Here is a 20933-nt window from a genome sequence, read left to right as displayed (position 1 = left end):
ACTAAAGCACATCCTTCACCACCCAACTGTTGCTATCAGTCCCTGCTAGTTTCCCCCCTCTGCCTTACAGATAACATAAGGCAGCTGCTGTCTGTCTGTTTATATGATGTAACTTTCAGAAAAACACCTAGTCCGATCCTTGCAATGTAGGAATCCTGTCCATAGCCATCCCTGAGTGGACTTGAACCACCAACCTTAAAAGGGGCAGCTGTAGGCACAAAGGAAACCTAGGGAAAGCTGTCTCTGTGGAACTAAGTGCTGGCACGTGAAATCTTATTTAGTAATGAGAAATGTATGCAGTTAATTTCATGCAGTAAACCTATTGGTAAGTAATAGATTAACTTGGCACAAGTACATTCATATGACCATCATGTGGCCTTTAATTACGGATTGTAGAGTTGGGGTTTTTTGTTTTCCCCTCCTTCATATGCATCATGCAGTAGTGGAACTATACGGTAGAAGGGTGAGTGGTCAGCATAGAAATATGTCAGACAAAAGAAGCTTTAGACTGCTGATATTCACGGTAAGTTTACATATTTATAGACTGCATTTGTAAGATGTTTTGTGTAGCACATTGATTGTATATTGTATCGTGAATAAGCTGTGGCATCTAAGAGGTGATTAACTTTGCAATTCTGAGTAGTTATTTGGCAGCAAGTCTCCTTAAGCTCTGTGGGACTTCTTTATGAGTAAACATGCATAGGATTGGGCTCAAAAGTAGTTACTTTGAGGATTTCACCTACAGTGATTGTGCTGGTCAAGAACAGACTGGCACAAGGGAATATATGTTCATGACTTAACATTACAAAAATGTGTATCAATATATGATTGGGCCAATACAATACTGCGAAGAAGTGACTTAAACAACAAAATGTATATAAATGTATGATGTCATCGTGTTTAGATTGGACCCAAGATAATATAGTGAGGAAAGAATTGTAATTCTGTTGAATCACAGTATTCTGCTTTTCATCCAATAATCTCAGGCAATGTTAGTGGGATTATTGCACTTTTCTCCTCATTTGAGGGAAGGTAAGTTGTGTGTGGCAGTGACTGACCCAAAGTTGCTCAGTGGGAATTTAAACTCAGGGCTCTCTCATGCAATACTCTTGCATATTGTCTCTCCAGCGGGTTGCATGATGTTGAGTTTGTAATATTGGGTGGGTTACGAGAAAATGGGTCAAGTGGGCGATGTATTACGCCTCCTCTACAAATGCATATACAGGTGAAAGTCGAAAAATTATAATATTGTCAAAAAGTTCATTTATTTCAGTAATTCAACTTAAAAGGTGAAACCAATATAGGAGATAGACTCATGACATGCAAAGCAAGATATGTCAAGCAAGCCTTTATTTGTTGTAATTTTATTTTGTCTCCACCCCCATCATTCAGCCTGGACACTGAGATCCAGAGCCGAGGGCCTTCTGGTGGTTCCCTCATTGCGAGAAGTGAGGTTACAGGGAACCAGACAGAGGGCCTTCTCGGTAGTGGCACCCGCCCTGTGGAACGCCCTTCCAACAGATGCCAAGGAAATAAGCAGCTATCTTATTTTTAAAAGACATCTGAAGGCAGCCCTGTTTAGGGAAGTTTTTAATATTTAATGCTGTATTGTTTTAATATTTGATTGGAAGCCGCCCAGAGTGGCTAGGGAGACTCAGCCAGATGAGCGGGGTACAAATAATAATTTATAATTATAATTATTATTATTATGGCGTACAGCTGAAGAAAACCCCAAATTCACAATCTCAGAAAATTAGAATAGTGTTTAGCTACTCAATCCATAACACCTGCAAAGGGTTCCTGAGCCTTTAAATGGTCTCTCGGTCTGCTTCAGTAGGAATCACAATCATGAGAAAGGCTGCTGACCTGACAGTTGTGCAGAAAGCCATCATCGAGACCCTCCATAAGGAGGGAAAGCCTCAAAAGGTAATTGCAAAAGAAGTTGAATGTTCCCAAAGTGCTGTATCAAAGCACATTAATGGAAAGTTATCTGGAAGGGGAAAGTATGGAAGAAAAAAGGTGCACAAGCAGCAGGTCCCAAGATCTTGTTGCTTTTGCTGCAACAGACTCTTCACTCAGCCGTTCCTCTGGATTAAAACACAGTGAACTAGCTGACCATGCTTCTGGGCTGGCAACCCAAATTGCCAAGAGGTCCATTTATTTTTATTAATTTTATAACTACCATCTTCGGAACCAGAGATGGGAATCATTTTGATCCAGGGGGCCACATTCCCTTCCTGCTAATCTTCCAAGCACTGCATGCCAGCTCTGGGAAGGCCAAAATGGTAGATGAGGCCAAAGATGGCAGTGTATGCTGGGCACCCCCAAAGCGTAGCCCCTCTCTACTCATTTGTGATCCTTAAGCAGCATTTCTCTATGCAAAAGCAGGAATTGAGGCACTGATCAAAGCCCGCTAAACCGGTGACTCAGCCTAGTGAGGGTTTTCAGCAGGGGGAGGATTAAATGTGCTACTAGAGGAGAAGCTTCTCATCTTCCCTCAATTGTCTCCTGTAACATATGAACACACTTGATCCTGTTCCCTTTGTGTGTGCCGTGTTAAGCAATTCTCCCTCCTCCAGTTTTATTATCGAGCCTCAGGTTCAGATTACAGTCCTATTATTTAGGGCATTTTAAGATGTTTTCGTGTTGAGAGGAACCGAGAGGTTAGAAATGGGCAGGAGCCCTCGAGTTCAACCAACTTCACCTGTCATATAAGAGCCATTAGTGTTGCTTGCAGTTATGTCTGGAAGTACTTTAGGCTGTAGAAAGGAGCGGGAGTGGTTGTTACTACACTCAGTATGGTTTGTCTCCGCTTCTGGCATCCTGCCTTGCAGGTTAGCCTGAGAGCCAGCGTGGAAAGTTGGGCTCAGATCCCTGCTCAGCCACAAACCTTAATGGGCAACCTTGCTCTAGTCACTTTTCCCCTCTCCCATTCTAGCCTACCTTGCAGGGTTGTTGTGATGGGAGAGGGAAAGGAATTTAGGTGTTCTAAAGACCCTTGACGCCATGCCTAGCCCCAAAAGAAAGTACCATAGTAGAGGGCATTAAGAAGCGATTGTGTGCCCAAGGGAGGGGAAAACAATGGGTGTACATAACTTCTGCTTCCCTTGCCTACTGAAAGGAATTTTGCTACCGCACGGCAAGGCTAGCAAGACTTGTCAGGTCGGAATTTGGAAGTCAGGGTAGCAGAGTTCAGATGCTGCTGAGGCAGGAACTGCTTTTGAGAAGGAAAAGAGCAAAATGTGTTCTGTAATGTGGTTTTACTTGATGATCTAAACATGTTAGATTGGGATGTATCGCCTTCAAGGTTGGCAGCGACTGCTGAATCTGGCTGTAATGAGGTACTGTATTTATTTTTCCAGCCAGCCACAGAGTTGGTGGCTTCAGCAGAATACACGTAGAAGAGTCCTTGTTTTCAGCGAAACATTTTCTATTCTCCTGGGTTTAGCAGCAGGCCTAGGAGCTGCTGTTTTCAGTGTGTCCTCCTTAGTGCTGCTCTCGAATATCAAAGCCCACAGGTCACCCTCCTTCTTCCCATGTTTAAAAAATGTGTTGTCTGTAAATGGATTCTCAGTGTTTTGAGCAAGCGGTTGATTGAAGAAGGATGAAAGCTTGGATGGCAGAGTTAATTATACACTGGGTTGCCTCACACAGGCCATATTTGACAAGCTTGTGAAAGGCAGCCTTGACTGAGGACACCGGAGAGCCGTGTGCAAACAATTATAACAGCACCCCGCACCGTTTGTCATTGCATGCCAAGGCTGACAATGGGTGGGGAATATTTAAACCTGTTTGCAAATGTATAAAGCCAAGCACAGCCCACTGCTACAGGTTACTGAAAAGACGAGGAGGAGGTAAAACAGCTATCTCGCAATACAGATTTTGCTATCCTGGTATAGAGATGGTAGGAGGGGGATTGTTGCAGCAGCAAACCAGATAGCACTTCTTTCCCATTTGGCTTTTCCAGTGTACAAAACCACCTATGGTAATGGAAAATAAAATAAAAGAGATGTCTTTGAGAGAGGGGCAATCTTCCCTTGCAACTTTAAGCCACAAAAACATTACTCTGGTGCGCTTCTGCAAACAGCAGCCTCCCAAAAAGCTTTCCGCGCTGGAAGATGATGAGCACTGCAGGCCAGGAGGCCTTGTGAAAACTAGAAGTCTGTCTCAGAAAGCGGAGGATATTCCCTACAGTGTCTTGACAGAAGTGGTAGACAGCACTGACAGACAGGTCAGTTTAATAAGATAGAGCGGGTGCAAACTAAAACTTTTGGGTGGGTGGGGAGTCTTTGTTTGTGAGAAATTAAAGCTCCAGTCCTATGCCCGCTTACCTGGAAGTAAATTGGAGACTACATCATTAGTTGCCATAATCCTTTTTCTTTGTCCGCCAGGAAGTAAAATGTACCCCTTTTTGAAACAAACTACCTAAAGAGGTAAATAATCTCCATCAATCAATGGTTTATAAAGTGTTTGCTTTAGTAGCTACCATTGGGCACCAATTTGTGGGCAGCATAGTAGTTGAAAATAATAGTAATTGCTTGGAAAGGGAAACTATCATAATTATAGATAAGCTGCTTATTGAAAACTGATTCTAGCAATCGTTCTTAACAAACAGGCTGCAGCTATTTCAGCAATTCCTGTTTTTCAATAGATTTATAGACCAATTAATGATGTGACTTCAGTACTTAGGGTCATACCTTAGAGGTCTTTTTTTTTTAGCTTTGTATATCTTTAAGTGTAGATACTTTCTATGATTTGTCACAGACAAACTCAATTTGAAGTAATCTTAAATGATACCACTGAGTTTGTAAAAAGATCATTTGCCAAAGCAAGTTAGTTTCCTGCAAGTTGATTTATAATACACATGTGCCATTGAGATAAGGCATAAAAGCTTTTGTCCTGCCACAGATAGCTATTTCACATATTCTATAGGGCTTGCTACCAGGTGATGTTAGGATTGTAGCCTTAGTTCAGAGAAAACATCCATATGATTGTGCTTTGTTCACACTTAATTAGTACAGTATCTGGATTATGTTGTTAAAGCCTAGTTTTTTGGATGTGCTGTTTTCAAAATTGTATGGTGAACAAGAACCATGCTACATATGTTGAAGGCTGACATGCATCAAGTCAGATTTACCAACATGTAGCATGCAAATTCTTGCTGTGTTGTATTTCTTAAGTCTGCACCTAGCCCCACTGACCTTGGAGTAAGCCCCATTGAATTCAGTAGAACTTACTTCTGAGCAGATATGCTGTATACTGTACCCTGTAAACCTTTTGAGCTTTCGGAGAGCTCAATGGCTACAATTCGTGTTAACAGGTTCAGTCCAGTTTCCCTATAGAAAAATAGTTAGCAAAGTTCAGAGACAGAGGCTGCATTCACATCTCATGGTAAACTGTAAACCAGAGGTGGCCAACTCCCTAGAGACTGTGATCTACTCACGGAATTAAAAGCTGGCAGTGATCTACCCCCTTTTGGGGGGTAGCTTTTTAGGGAGGAGGAAAGCCCCATTTTTCAGGGGTGCAGGGCAGAGTTGTTGAGCTTTCCCCCCTGATTTTTGAGAATTCAAGCCTAAGCTCAAGGGGAAAACGGGAACAGCCACTTGCTCACTGGGGAAACAAACAGCCTCACTGAGTAAACTCCGTCTTCCGTTCTGCGAATCGTGCAACACTGGAGGGCGGGGCAAGGGGGCACTAAGGTATTTTACCAACGCTAAGGAAAGGGACCCAGCTATCGACTGCGATCTACCAAAGCCTCCTGGGGATCTACCAGTAGATTTTCGATCGACCTGTTGGACATCCCTGCTATAAACCATACACTTTACTACTCCTTGTTTGCACTGGGGATAAACAAACCACCAGTCCTAGCTTAGTGCTTCGTCTGCGCCAGTGGTCGTCTGTTTCTCTCAAGCCATATTTAGTAAGCCAGAAACAAACCAACTCTCTTTGGAGTGCAAAAACCACAATCCCTGGTTTGGGCTTAGTGCTAATAATAATTGTGGTTTGTTTGGTCAGCCATCTTACATCGCTGTGTGGATGCAGCCAGACAATGAAGACAGACGAAGTTGTTAGCAGGGTGGCGGCAAGCCACAAGTGAGGAGGATGGACAGAAACTGCTTTCTGACAAGACACAACACTGCATTTTTGTGCAACTGGGCAGAATCCAGGGACATTTGCTATTCACCTTTCAATGGCAGACGGAGGCTGCAAATAGAGGCAATGTTTGGGGTGGTGTCTACTACTGACATTTTCTCCAATGCATGAGGAAAGCATCTATGCTTAGGAGCAAAAGAGCATTTGTGGGCAAAGGGGTTGCTACCCAACTTCTCTCAGGCAAGGTCTGGATATAAGAGTTTTCCAACTCAACTTGTTAAGCGGTGACTGCGTTTCTCTTAAAACTGTGTTTGTAATGTGTCTTGTTTAGTATGCTCTGAGAACAAGAAGACTTGTAAAGATACTAAGAGCAGAGACTAATTTGAATAATATAATAAAAATTGGGAGACATACAGCCCATGCCTAAGCATGTTTAATCAGTGGGTTCAGTGGAACTTCCTAGTTAGCTTGCTTAGGACTGTAACTTTAGAAAAATTAAATGTTTAAATATTTAACTTTGTGGGTATACATTTAAATCTTGGCAAACTCAGGATCCAGCAGCGAAGGCTGAGTCACTGCTGCAGGAGGTCAGTGTCAAAATTCAAGAAAGGCTATCAAGTTGGCATGGAATGACGTAGGAATTCAGAATGTTTAGAGCAGATAAAAGAATTTAACATAACTAAAGATATTAAAAATGTGATAGGTTCACCTAGCTGTAAACACACCTGTTGAGGTGTGTATGCTGTTGATTTTAAATGGTGTAGTACCTTGGTAGGACTGCAACTACAGGGGTGTTTACTTGTTCATTTTAAAATTATGTTTTAAATGAAAGGAAGGATTGGAAAGAAAAATACATTATGGGTTGTATCCACCTAAGTCATAGAGTAGACCCATTGAAATAAATGGATTTGGGTTAGCGTATTTACTCGGATGTCGTGCACACCTTTTTTGGGGCAAATTACGTCACAAAATTAGGGTGAGCATTAGATTTGATGGCACATTTACATTCGCCTGCAAATACATTTTTTGTTTCAAGGTTTTGAAAATTGAGGTGTGCATTAGATTCAATGGCTCATTAGATTTGCGTAAATAAGGTAGTTATGATTTCAGTGTGTTTACTCAGAGTATGACTTAAGCCAGATTCCTTACAGTTGAAATCCAGAAGACAGTGGCAAGAACGGTTAACAAAAGTGATCAGGACTTGTACCTTGGCTGTGTTAGTTTGTTAGGCTAAGGACTATAAGTCCTCCTGGAAGAGAATTGCTGGTAGCTCCCAATATGAAACATCTCTGAGTTTGTATATTACTCTTGTTTAATGCTCTGTTTAAAATGCATACAAACAGCTAAATTCACAGCTGTCAGCCTTAAGGTTTATAGGTTATCTAGAGATGACAAATCTAAGGTGGGGGGAGAGCAGCAAATGTAAAAAGAAAGGAAGATGAAAACTATTATTATGGCCCTGTTTTATCTGTTAATATGTCACATACAATATGTCAGAACAGGTAAGATTTCCTGGAGAGGTCATTGATGCCATTGTGCTGAGGTGGGGTGGGTGCAGATTGCTCAAGGGCATGTAGCAGATCCATGGCTGTATTAGGGCTTTAATCTGGGTCCCGTAACTGAACATTCACCCCTTCCTTACCAGCGCTAATGGGTTTAACTAAGAGTTTCCAATTAACTAAGTGTAATTCCTCAGCCCCCTAAAGTGTCCATCAATGCCCTAGCACAGATGAGCAGCATGTGTGGGATGAGAGAGCAAAATAATTAGACACCATCCCAATTTGGAGGACTGCACACCCCTCTGTTTGGTATTTTTATGTTTACAATGTCAAAATTGTTAGGAACTATTTCTACCTATATAGAATAGTAAAGTCAAACCTCGGATCCCAAACGCCTCCGTTTTGGAACATTTCAGCTCCCGACTGCCGAAGCAGTGCTTTTTTTTCCTGGGGGTACACAGGGGTATATACCCCTAAACATTTTCTGAATCTAAATTTGGCCTCATTGAGAGACAGCATTTCAATATAAGTAGGAAAATGAGAGTACCCCTAAACATTTTTTGTAGGAAAAAAAGCACTGCCAGAAGTAAATTCTCCGGTTTTCAAACGTTTTTCAGAAGCTGAATGTCTGGCATGGCTTCTGCTTGAGTGCAGGACGCTACTGCAACCATTCGGAAGCCTTGCCTCGGTTGTCGAACATTTCGGAAGCCGAGAGGGCTTCTGGAACGGATTACGTTCGACAACCGAGGTTTGACTGTATCCGTCGAAGTAAACATCACAGTACATTATTTTTTCTTTTGTTTTCTCTGTAAACTTCAGGCTGTACCTGGGCACACTTCGCCTGCCCACATATCGGCATCGGCAATGAAGCACAAGTTTGCATTTGACAACACTAGCTTTGTGGAGGACTTGGACCATATACCCCCTCCTCATTCTCAAGTGAATGCGACTACCGTCAGTATTTTGGGTATGACTTGCCAAGCCTGTGTACATTCCATAGAAGGCAGAATATCCAAGGTAAAAGGAATTGTAAACATCAAGGTGTCTCTTGAGGAAAGTAATGCTGTGGTCAAGTATTTGGAACTGGAAATAAGTCCCTATCAGATCTGCCAAGAAATCAAGGACATGGGGTTTGATGCCAGCATTGCAGATACAACACAGTCTTCAGGGCAATGGACCGACGAAGCTTTAGTTAAGATCAAAATAGAAGGCATGACCTGTCAGTCTTGTGTTAGCACCATTGAAGAAAAGATTGGGAAACTACATGGGGTGAAGAAGATCAAAGTGACCCTCAGCAGCCAGGAAGCCATCATTGCTTATCATCCATTCATCATTAAGCCTGATGAGCTAAAAAATAACATAGACAGCCTGGGATATGAAAGCACTATTAAGCATAAACAAGCCCCGTTGAAACTTGGCTTGATTGATGCAGAACGTTTACAGCAGATAAATACAAGAATGCCTGCCGATAGAGAGACAATAGAAAACAATGGGACCAGTGCATCTGTTGTAGAGCTCGGTGTGGAGGGGATGCACTGCAAATCCTGCATCAACATCATTGAAAGTTCAGTCTCGGACTTGCCTGGTGTCCAGCGTATTAAAGTGTCTTTAGAACAGAAAAATGCTCTTGTGTGGTTTGACCAGAATCTGATCACTCCATCCTCACTGCAGCAAGCTATTGAAGCCCTTCCCCCCGGTAACTTTAAAGTCTCCTTTTCCAATGAAGTTGAGGACCATAATGGACCACTTACCTTAGGCACGCCATCATCTTTGCCTTGTATCTCTAGCAACCCTCCTCACGTACTCCTGCAAAGTGAACCTTGCACAACTGTCATTAGGATTGATGGAATGACTTGTAATTCCTGTGTAAAATCCATTGAGAGTGCCATTTCGCAAAGAAAAGGGGTCGGACATATATCTGTGTCTTTAACTGAAGGCACTGCAATTATATGCTACAGTTTGATGGTAACCAACTCTGAAGAACTCAGATCTGCTATAGAAGACATGGGATTTGATGCTTCTGTCTTAACAGGTACAAACCAGTTTTTCTGTAATGGAGAATTCCTCATTGGAAAGGATCTTGTCACCTCCATAACAGTACTAGCATCTAGGGATGGGTAAAAGTGTCAATTTTGGTTTCTCTCAGTTTCAAAATCCGAAATTGAGTTATCCACATATCCACAACCAGTTTGCAATTAAAAACCACAACTCATTCATTAGCAACTTAGTGTGAATGTCACTTAATATATACTTTTGCATGGAATTTGGCCAAATTTGGACATTTTTGCAAAGCTTGTTTTTCTAATATTTATTTTTAGAAATAAAAATGCATTTTATATGTTATTGCCACTAATGTGTGCATATTATGCACACTTTCCCTTAAAATATGCATTTTATATACTATTATTATTATTATTATTATTATTATTATTATATACTGCCCTATACCCACAGAGTATAGAGAACTGCACTGCAAAATTTGGATAAGCTCAAATTTCTGGGATGGGTGTGTTTTGGTTCACATAGTGTTTTGGAAAGTGCAAATTATGTAGATTCACCTTTAAATGTGAACTGAATTTAATTTATCCCCCATCCCTACTAACAACCGATCAACAAACTGTAAAACCTATGTACTGTCTTGCTTAAACATATTGTAGTTTAGTTTATAAGTTATAAGCAGCATTTCTCCGAAGTTCTGCCTAGTCCCCAGTAGCTGTTTAACTGCTTGGCTCTAGAATCACGAAACACCCTGATGTGCTTGGTCTTGATGCTTTTAAGATTTGGAATACAATACATAGGCTCAGCCTAAAAGAAAATCCCAAACCTGTAAATGAAGTGTAGCATGTTGGGTCAACATTGTATGTCAGTAAAATGGTTCCATGGGTGCTGTTGCTCATATGAATGCAATTTCTGATGTTCTTATTCAAGATACCACCAACGGGAGACCTACTACTGCTGGAAGAATGGAGACCAGCATGCTGGCCTCTGCTTCTTTGAGAAGTGAAGCTCTTTCAGAGTTGCCAAGTGGAGACTTTTTGCCACAGAAAAGGAACTTGTATCAAGACCCTCCAAAGCCATCCACAACAGGAAAAACCGATAAATGTTTCATGCAGGTCACAGGCATGACTTGTGCATCATGTGTATCAAGCATTGAGAAGAATCTGCAAAAAGAAGATGGTAAAATAGCTAATATGCAGTATATTTGTTGTTTTAGTATCACCTTCGGGTGCGTTGAGCCTGTGGCTTTCAACTGCTGCTGGCTATCTGGATTGTTTGCTGCAGATCTGGGACCATAGGAGGTGGATTAGCATCCTGCTCCTGAATGGGGACTATCTCATTCTATTGGAGTAAATATAGTCTCATTTATACATTGCTTAGCCTCCCTCATAAATATATATTCTTTAAAGTGAGGACCATTTATTTCAGATGGGCATGCTTCCAAGTAAAGGGATCTAAAATAGTAGCCTGAGTTGAATAATAAAAACATCTGTTTAACAGTAAGAACTGCGTACTGCTCTCATTGGTTGTGAGTGACTCATAAATTCTTACTATTATTTAGTCCATGGCTTACTATTCACAGATCTCGGAAGTGGTTAACAATCTGGAAAATCAAAATTCCTAATCAAAATACATAACTAATACAGTAAGCACAATCTCAGATGATTTTCATGAAGAGAAATCCAAATACATGAATGCAGTTCTCTCACTACAGGAATAGTTTCTGTGCTTGTTGCCTTGATGGCAGGGAAAGTTGAAGTAAAATATAAGCCGGACAGAATTCAGCCCCTTGAAATCGCCCAGCTGATTGAGAACCTTGGTTTTGGAGCTTCAATCATGCAAGACTATCCTGGTGCAGATGGCAATATAGATCTTAAGGTGAGATTCACAAAGTTTCAGCTTGTTTGCCCGAACCTTTTCTCTGCCTCTAACACATCTCAAACTTGTTCTTATTGGGTGTTCGGTTGCTAGAGGCCTTTTATGTGGTCAGAAAGTTGGCATCTTGATATATATTTGCTCCACTACAGCAGCTTTACATTTTGAGCAGTTTCTGCTTCCTGATTGTTGGATATTCTGGCTGGGGTTGATGCGAGCTGGAATCCACAACATCTGGAGGGCACCATGTTAGCTGTCCCTGGACTAGGTGGACCAATGCTCTGGTGGTTTATAAGGCAACTTCCCATGTTAACACTGACTGCAGTTCTCTTTTAGGTCCTAGGGATGACCTGTGCTTCATGTGTTCATAACATTGAATCCAAACTTAGCAAAACGCCTGGCATTCTTCAAGCATCTGTAGTGCTGGCTACTTCCAAAGCTCACATCCGCTTTGACCCTGAAGTTGTTGGTCCTCGAGATGTTATAAAGATTATTGAGGTAAGCTATTAAAACATATATTTTTTTAAAAAAAGAAAAGCCCGACTGCATTTGCCATTGCCGCAGGAGCTAGGGGGTCAATATCAGTAAGGTGGGCGTTACAAGTTCTGTGCCAGCCAGGCTGCTAGTTGTGTTTACTGGTTAGTCAACTTTCACACTAGACACATGGCTGACATCGGGTGAACTGCAGGCTATCGTCCTTTCTCAGGGAAATAGCAGGCCGCAAAACAAATGTGAAAATGATCACGGGAATGATGTTGAACATTCCTCAAACTCCTGTAAAGCAAAGTGTCAATTTATGAAAGTGCTTCTTGAGATCTTGTCTTGTAGCGCATTGAAGTTTACTGTAATGGTTGTTCAGAGTAGAGCTTTATGGGAAGCCTAACACAAGTTGCAAATCGGTAGCTTAGCAAAAAGTCTGGATTTTTTAAATTTTAAGGATGATCAACCCCAGTTCTACAGCTACTGTAGGAAAAATGAGGAAAACAAAGAAGTCTGTACAGTCAAGCAGAGTCAGGAGAATCATTCTGGATCATAGGAGAACAATAATGTTCTTCAAGGATATAATTTCTTTTTTAGAAGGTAGACTTTTATGGCATGTTGGTTTCCTTGTTTACTGTGGAATTCTAAAAACAATAAAGGAATAGCATTTTAAATTTTGAATCAGTCTATGGATAGAAGCTGTGTAAAGCCACTTTATAGGGATAATTTAAGCTATGAGATTAAAATGAAGAAAGGAGAAGAAATACAAAAATGAGGGACAGTAGTACTAAATTCCTTTATAGTGTTATTTGAAATAATTAAGGTGGTAAGATACTGGTGATATTTTATAGTTATTAGTGTATTTTTATTTTTGACGTGCATATCAACAAATTAGAAAACTTACTAGAATAACAAGCAAAATTAAGAGGATCGGTCATGTTGCATTTTCAAAGTACACTACATTTCCTGTCAACTGTTATTTTTTTATATCTATCTTCTTTTCAAAGCTACCTTACAGAATCTCTTCAAAGAAGTCCATGCATGGACGGTGGTAGCCAATTATATTCTTTTGAAGTTTTCTTTTCTGCTTTGAGGTTTCTTTTTACAATCAAGCAGTATATAAATTTTATTGGGTGGGGGGCAGATACATAATGTAATGCAATTTTTGGATCTAGACTTAGTACTGTTATTAGTCCCATTTCATAGAATACCCTTTTCGAAAACTCATTTATTTTTTCACAGGACCACCACATATGGAAGAAGGTTCCTGACTCCCTACTTCCCACCTAGCACAATGGACTGTTCACCTGTAATTTTACTAAGGATGTGAGGAGTCATGTGCTGCCTGTGTATTAGTTTAAAATAATTTTCCCTTTTATGGGCAGAAACTCTTTCGCTCACATACACTATTCCACTTGGCTTCACTCATGGAAACATTTAAATTATGCCCCTGAGTTTCCCTGTGAAAGTCTAGGGTTTTCTTGCAACAGTGTTGTATAGATTTTTTGATAAGGTTCCCTTGTCTGTGAAGGATCTTTGAGTAAATATTCAAAAACCATTAAAGGTCTGGTTGCTTCAGATATATTTTCAGGAATCATGATAAAATGCATAATTGGGTGTAATTGGATCCAATTAGTGTTTGTTTTCTCCAATTTCCCTTTTATTTGGGTTCCAGTTAATATTTGATACTAGTGAAATAATAGCAAAACCAGCTGTTTTTAGACTTGGAAAGTATACAAATCAGAGCTACATATTGGGAAGTGGTTCTAAAATCTGAAAACCCAGATTTTGAGAGCTTGAAAAATAATAAAGTAGTGTTTTAGTGTTATGTAACCAGCTGTACTTCATTTGAGCTATTTTTATTTCATATTTATTTTTATACTATTTTCTTTTTATAAAGGGGATTGGTTTTCATGCATCTTTGGCTAAAAGGGATCCAAAGGATCATAACTTGGATCACAAAGAAGAGATCCGACAGTAAGTATAGCTACATATATGAAAGGATGTGGTTGATAGATACGGATGGCAACACAATAATTCCCATTGTAGGTAACTGAATATCTGTGGTATGTAGGTATCTGTGTGACTGAAAATTGTGAGTGTTCAATTTTTTGTGGGTGCAAACGTTTCACATTAGTTTTGATTGTCTTTGTTTTACAAAAGTGTAGTTAAGTATATGAATGCCTTGAGCTGAAATGTGGAATCAGAAATCTCTATTTGGGGCTCAATGGTTCCTCAGCTGGCACTGCTATCGGCAGAAGCAGGCCTTGTGCAACATTTGCCTATTTACTATAGTTACCAGGGAAATTTGAAGACTCTAATGCTGTGGATTCCCTGCCTTTTCAGATGGAGGAAATCGTTCTTATGCAGCCTGGTATTTGGTATCCCTGTCTTGATCTTAATGATTTACATGCTAATACCTGATGGTCAGCCACATGGATCAATGGCTCTGGAGCAAAATGTGATCCCTGGATTATCTATTCTCAACCTTCTCTTCTTTCTCCTTTGCACTTTGGTTCAGGTACATTTCAAGAATAGTTCCTTCCTTTTTAAACTCCCATTACATAATTGGATATTTACACAGAGGACGAAAGGCTTGATCATGCCAGCAAGAGTGTTACAAAAATAGGTGGTTTTCTTTTGACAGTTCTTCGGCGGATGGTACTTCTATGTCCAAGCCTACAAGTCCCTTAAGCACAGGATGGCCAATATGGACGTCCTGATAGTGCTGGCCACGTCTATCGCTTACATCTACTCATGCGTCATTCTGATGGTTGCCATAGGGGAAAAGGCAGAGCAAAGCCCCATCACCTTTTTCGACACCCCGCCAATGCTGTTTGTGTTCATATCTCTTGGACGGTGGCTGGAGCATATAGCAAAGGTAACGTATATTAAGACTCAGAGGGGACCCTACCAGAAGCAATGTGCTGAGTGAGGTTGCACAGCCATGCTAGCTTCCCAGAAGACGGGTCCCTGTTGTTTGAGAGGTCAGCATGGTGCAGATGCACTAGTGCAGGTGCTCATCAGAACGGTGGCTCATTGTCTTCATTTGCTATTTTCTCGTCGTTATATTCTGCAGTCGTCTGTATTATTAGAAGCCCCAGTTTCGTGAAAGCGGATAGCGGAATACTCCCTTTCTCTCTTAGCACAGCGTCAGCCACAGTGATAGTATTAATCTGATATTGTTTTGTTTGCGTGTTTGTGTTTGTTTGATGCCAATAAAGGTTGATTATTATTACTAGTGCAGACATGTTCAACCAGTTGACTGCGATGGACAGGTAGATCCCCAGCATGCTCCCGGTCAATCGCCGGCTTCAGAAAGGTGATCACCTACATGGTCCTGATTGATCGTGCAGCGCTATGTCCCATTGTTGCTGCCGCTGCCACTAATCCCTGCCTCAGTGGCATAGTGTTTAAACAATACGGTATTGTGTACAACAACTCTGGGCACTCCACCCAAAAAAAGCTCAACAACTTTGGGAATACCCCCTCCCCGCAAAATAATAATAATCACTGCAAGTTTTATTATACTGGGAGTAGATCGCAGTCTCTAGAGAGTTGGGCATGCCTTGCCTGCACTAGTGGAAATGCCAGGCTGCAAGTGTAGCAGCTCCACCCCCACCCAGTGAGCACCTTTGGGACCCCACAGAATATCCGTTCTGACTGTGCTTTGAAGATAGAAACATAACCCTAAAAGACCCCCCTCTAGCCTTTCTTTGGAAACCATTGAGTAGAATTTCACGACTTCCCTAGGTTAAGTCTGCCTGCGTTAGTCATTTACAAGAGTGAACATTAAGTTTAAGCAACTACCTTATCAGAGTTAGTACAGAAGGAACGATCGGTCTTACATGAATGGTAGATGTGATAGGTTGCTGATGACCTGGATGGGTTCGGTGCCATCCCTCATCACGTGACGGAGGCAGAGGAGCAAAGAACTCTGGGAGGCAGGTGCAGTCCCCTCAAATCCTGCTTCCGGATTTCTCACAGCCATCTGGTTGGTCACTGAGAGAACAGAATGTTGGACTACACGGCCCACTGACCTGATCCATCAGGATGTTCTTATGTTTTTGTTTCGATTCTAGAGCAGGGAACAAAAGGCCAAAATGTTACAGCAATAAAACTCAAGAAGTGCACCAGTACCCATAGATAACTGGGTATTTTTATCTTTCAAAAGCAAGCATACACTTGGCTCTCAGCCCATACAGCGCTAAGCCATCTACATAGTACTGGTGCTGAATGGGTTTCCCATGTATCTTGAGTGATAGGTGCTGTGGCATGTAATAATTAATGGAAAAAATAGGCAATAGAGCATGGAGTTTTAGCAATGGAGTTTTCGCATACGTGAAATTCAGTGGGGAACTGAGTAAATGTATCATGCCTTCCAATCACCGTTGTCGTATCTCTGCTTCATAGAGTAAAACATCAGCAGCACTTGCCAAATTAATCTCTCTTCAAGCTACAGAAGCTGTTGTAGTGACACTTGGAGCTGACAACTGTATCATCAGGTATGCCAGTAGTAATTCCTTCCCTTTTTTCTAATGATATGATATAGTCTTCTGAGAATTTGCAAATCTAGTTCAGAGGTAAATAAGCTGTGGTGGATGTAAGTGGCTTTTAGGGGACAGTGCTGCATTTGCTGTAATGTTTTTATTGTGCTTTTTCATCAATTTGCATTCAGTTGGTTTTATATATTGGAGTGGGCTTATAAATGCATAAATAAAACCTCTATGAGGTATTCAGGAGGTTTATTTGTATTGGAAGAAGACGGAACACGGTCAGGGTTGAGTTCTAGATGTGTAGTGTTCAGAAATCCCCGCTCTGTCCTGGTATTGGTTGGACTTGAGTGGGGGTGGAGAGAGAGGTAGGGGTGTGTGTTTGCGATGAGACAGAGGCAAGTGTAGCAGATTTTAGACCACAATTTACACTCAGAATTTGTCTTTGCATTCCAGTGCAAAGTCCATTTGCATCTCATTACTACACTGAGTTTGTTTATTTCTCCATGTGTGTTTCTGTACTGCTGTGTGTCTACTGCTTTTCAGATAGTGGAGTTTCTCTCATTTCAATGGTATGGCTAAAATGGAGCCCTTTTTCTTAACTACGACATCTCACTTACAGGGAGGAACAAGTGCCTGTTGAACTGGTTCAGCGAGGAGACGTCGTAAAGGTGGTACCCGGTGGGAAATTTCCAGTTGATGGGAAAGTGATTGAAGGCAGCTCTATGGCAGACGAATCCCTCATCACTGGTAACTTTTGCATTCTTAAATAATTGAACAATAGTACCGTAGGTTCCCAGGGATGGGCTTTGCATGGGCTTGGTCTGTGGTACAAAGAATTAATGCTGTGCAGGTGCATCGGGAGAGAGACAAAATAGATCATAAATCATAGTTCATGAGTTGATGGTGTGAAGGTGCAAGAGGTATAACATTTCTTTGTTATTAGGAATAACAAAGGAACTAATTATTTCCCCACATAAAGGTTTGCAAATACTTGCAATTAGCTTTAGAGCTGCAGTCTTAAATATTTCCACTGGTGTAATATGCTGGCATTGGATCCCTTGAGGGCTGGAGTCGCTTTATGATCCGCGATGCTTCATTAGCCCAATAATCAGTGCAGAGAACCAATACAGTGGTACTTCGGTTTAAGGACGCAATTGGTTCCAGGGAGCTGTTCGCTCCCCGAGCAGCACTTTAACGGAGCGCCTCTTCCGCACATGTGTGAAATGCTGATAGAGCGCTTCTGCGCATGCGCGCGCCACAGAACCTGGAAGTAAACACTTCCAGGTCCGCGGACTCCTTAAACCAAAAGTACTCAAACCGCAGCGGACTTAAACCGAGGTATGACTGTAACAGCTTCTTTGTTCCAAACACTGATATATGAAGCCTTCTTAATTACAGTAATCCCAATGAAATTATTTGCTTACAACAATTCTTCTTTCACAGTCCTGGCTAGTAGGCTATAGTTGCATCCTAACAGGCAGATATTACGTAGTGCCCAGTGCTTCTCTGGTTGGTAGCATGAATTTCAAATCTTGTTTTGCTTCTGGTAGATCTTGATCTAAATGTTCAGCCACAGCAGGTTTTTCAGGGAACAAAGAGGTTTCACCCCTCTTAGGAGAAATGGAGTCACAGGTGTAAGGCACGCATTTTCCAGATACATCAGTTATTGGTGCAACCATCCACATGTTTGTCAAAATTGGATGGTTCTCTGCATATCATGAGAACAAAAATAGATCCATGCTGGATTAGGCCAGTGACGTATCCAGCCCGATCTTGTTCTCACAGTGGCCAACCAGATGCCTGTGGAAAGATAATAACAACAACAATCTTTATTACGGTCCATAGACCCATCAATTCGTTACCAAGCGATACACAGCTGGGACACCCCGCCCTCAAACCACTCAGACATCTTACTCAAATTTGGAATAGGAAACATTAGTTCTTGTGACCACCGATAAAAACTTTGCCACTGCTAGTGTTCTGGCATTTGACCGGTCTTCCAATAGGAACCTGATATAGAAATCCTCTGATTTTCCTGCGAGCAAGGCTAGCAGGGGTGAAATCACTTCAGCCCTAGCTTGCTCAAACTTCCCACAGTGCAGCACAATGTGTTTTATAGAATCTACATCATGGGTGCACGAGCACAGTCTTTCCTGGTAGGGAAAGATAATAATAGTAGTAATAGTGGTAGTAGTAGTAGTAGTAATCCTATATAATAAAGTCCAAGTTGTCCCTGCGTCCAAGTTGTCCCGTGTGTCCCTGGGGTACTGCGCATGGGCCCCAGGAACACAGGGATTGGACGGAGAGACAGGACGCACACATGCACGCACGCACGCGCTCCCCCCACCCCCCTCTGCCAACCGCCGCTCTCCCTCGCACTCCCCACTTGCATTGCCACCCGGCTCAGGTGCAGGCGGCGGACGGATCCGCTCAAGCTTCTCCGGCAGGAGCTGGGAGGGAGCGCGGCTGCTGCCGCCCCGGGCTTCCTGGCGGGGCCGCCGGCGCTTGCGGCGCTCTCTGTTGTTGCCAGCGGCCGCGCTCCTGAGCACCTGCCCTCGCCCTCCCTCCATCCCACGGTCGCCAGGTGCGCCGCCGACGCTATGGCGGCGGCGCGTGGGGGCGGCTGGCCCCTCCCACAGCCGCCGATCGTTGGGGCGCTCCGCTGAGCCCAGCTGGGCAGCGGGCGCCCAGATGAAGGCCGCGATTCGGCCTCTTTCTGTGGCTGCGGCGCGTGGGGGGGCCGGCTGGCCCCTCCCACGGCCGCCGCTTCGACGCGGCGCTCCGCTGAGCCCAGCTGGGCAGCGGGCGCCCAGGAGGAGGCCGCGATTCGGCCTCTTTCTGTGGCTGCGGCGCGTGGGGGGGCCGGCTGGCCCCTCCCACGGCCGCCGCTTCGACGCGGCGCTCCGCTGAGCCCAGCTGGGCAGCGGGCGCCCAGGAGGAGGCCGCGATTCGGCCTCTTTCTGTGGCGGCGGCGCCAAAACAGGCCAAATTGCGGCTTTCTCCTGGGCGCCCGCTGCCCAGCTGGGCTCAGCGGAGCGCCCTTGAGGAAGCGGTGGCCGAGGGAGGGCTAGCCGCCCCCCCCCCGTGCCGCCATCGCCGAAACAAGCTTCTCCCGGGCGCCCGCTGCCCAACTGGGCTCAGCGGAGCGCCCACTGCTAAAGAGAGGGAAGGCCGCGGCCCCGCCACTTCTCTAGCGCCCGTTTACTGAACGGGCTGAATGACACTAGTAATAATAATAATAATAATAATAATAATAATAATAATAATAATAAATACTTATACTCCGCCCATCTGGCCGGGCCTCCGCAGCCACTCTGGGCAGCTCCCAACAGAATATTAAAAGCACAATGAAACATCAAATATTAAAAACTTCCCTAAACATGGCTGTCTTCAGGTGTCTTCTAAAAGTCAGATAGTTGTTTATTTCTTTGACATCTGATGGGAGGGCATTCCACAGGGCGGGCACCACCACCGAGAAGGCCCTCTGCCTGGTTCCCTGTAACCTCACTTCTCACAGTGAAGGAACCGCCAAAAGGCCCTCAGGGCTGGACCTCAGTGTCCTGGCTGAACGATGGGCGTAGAGATGCTCCTTCAGGTATACATGAGCAGGACCTGAGCATAGCAGCACTCTCCCTACCTGCAATTCTTTGCACATGGTATTCAGGGGGATGCTGCTTTCAACAATGGAGGTATAACATAGCCATTGTGACTCGTCGCCATTGATACCCTTATCCCGTCTGGATTTGTCTAAACCTCTTTTGAAGCCATTAGAGGTAATGGCTATCACTACGTCTTGCGGGAGAGAATTCGAGAGTTGAACTGTGTGCCGTGTGACATTGTACTGCTTTCTGCATGCGGGAGGAGTTATTAGAAGGTGTTGGTTTCTTTCGCTTCATTCTTGTAGGAGAAGCCATGCCTGTCATCAAGAAACCTGGCAGTACAGTAATTGCAGGCTCCCTCAACGCTCATGGCTCCGTGCTTGTGAAAGCAACTCACGTTGGCTCTGATACCACCCTGGCACAAATTGTAAAACTGGTAGAAGAAGCTCAGATGTCAAAGGTAAAGCATGCTCATTTGAAGGGGGGGGGCTTGAATCAGTGTGTTTGTTGTGGCATTCGACATCTGTTTTGAATATTGTGAAAGGGGGGGGAGTTTAATGGGTTTAAATCAAAAGTAGACTCCAGAAGTGCTATCCTGGGTGTTTGCTCCAAAAGCTTCCCACATACTGCCACCCAAAGCTTTTTGTAGATCCCGAGCCCATGCTCCCAAAATCTCTCCCGGAGGACACAGGCCCATGTCTCTTCCTTCTGCCTGCTTACCTGGTTCCTGAATCTCTCTCATCTTACCCAGCCATCACTTGAAGCCATCTTCAAGTAAGCCAGCTGCATTGCACTTCAAGGTCCCCTCCAAATCTGTAGTTCTATGAAATAGCATCTAGTGCAGTTGCTGGGGTCATGAGTACCTGCCTCTGAGGTAAGAATGTGAAAAAGCC

General features: G+C 43.2%; 1 protein-coding gene across 5 annotated transcripts in view; it reads left to right on the top strand.

Annotated features, from left to right (window-relative positions):
- Window positions 1-20933, top strand: part of ATP7B (ATPase copper transporting beta) — a 38666-nt gene that overhangs the window by 3018 nt on the left and 14715 nt on the right. Inside the window, exons 1-11 of one of the 5 annotated variants that reach the window (XM_060272378.2) lie at window positions 192-325; window positions 8412-9624; window positions 10521-10769; window positions 11305-11468; window positions 11802-11963; window positions 13846-13922; window positions 14292-14466; window positions 14593-14826; window positions 16359-16450; window positions 17061-17188; window positions 20346-20500. In XM_060272378.2, the coding sequence (XP_060128361.2) occupies window positions 8457-9624; window positions 10521-10769; window positions 11305-11468; window positions 11802-11963; window positions 13846-13922; window positions 14292-14466; window positions 14593-14826; window positions 16359-16450; window positions 17061-17188; window positions 20346-20500 (2604 nt within the window). In that variant the 5' untranslated portion in view covers window positions 192-325; window positions 8412-8456. The other 4 variants (XM_035110237.3, XM_035110236.3, XM_088667155.1 and 1 more) reach the window with 4 other exon arrangements.

This window comes from Zootoca vivipara, chromosome 3 (assembly GCF_965207765.1).
Source record: "Zootoca vivipara chromosome 3, rZooViv2.hap1.1, whole genome shotgun sequence".
NCBI classification, from domain to species: domain Eukaryota; kingdom Metazoa; phylum Chordata; class Lepidosauria; order Squamata; family Lacertidae; genus Zootoca; species Zootoca vivipara.
This window is presented reverse-complemented; position numbering and strand designations above follow the sequence as displayed.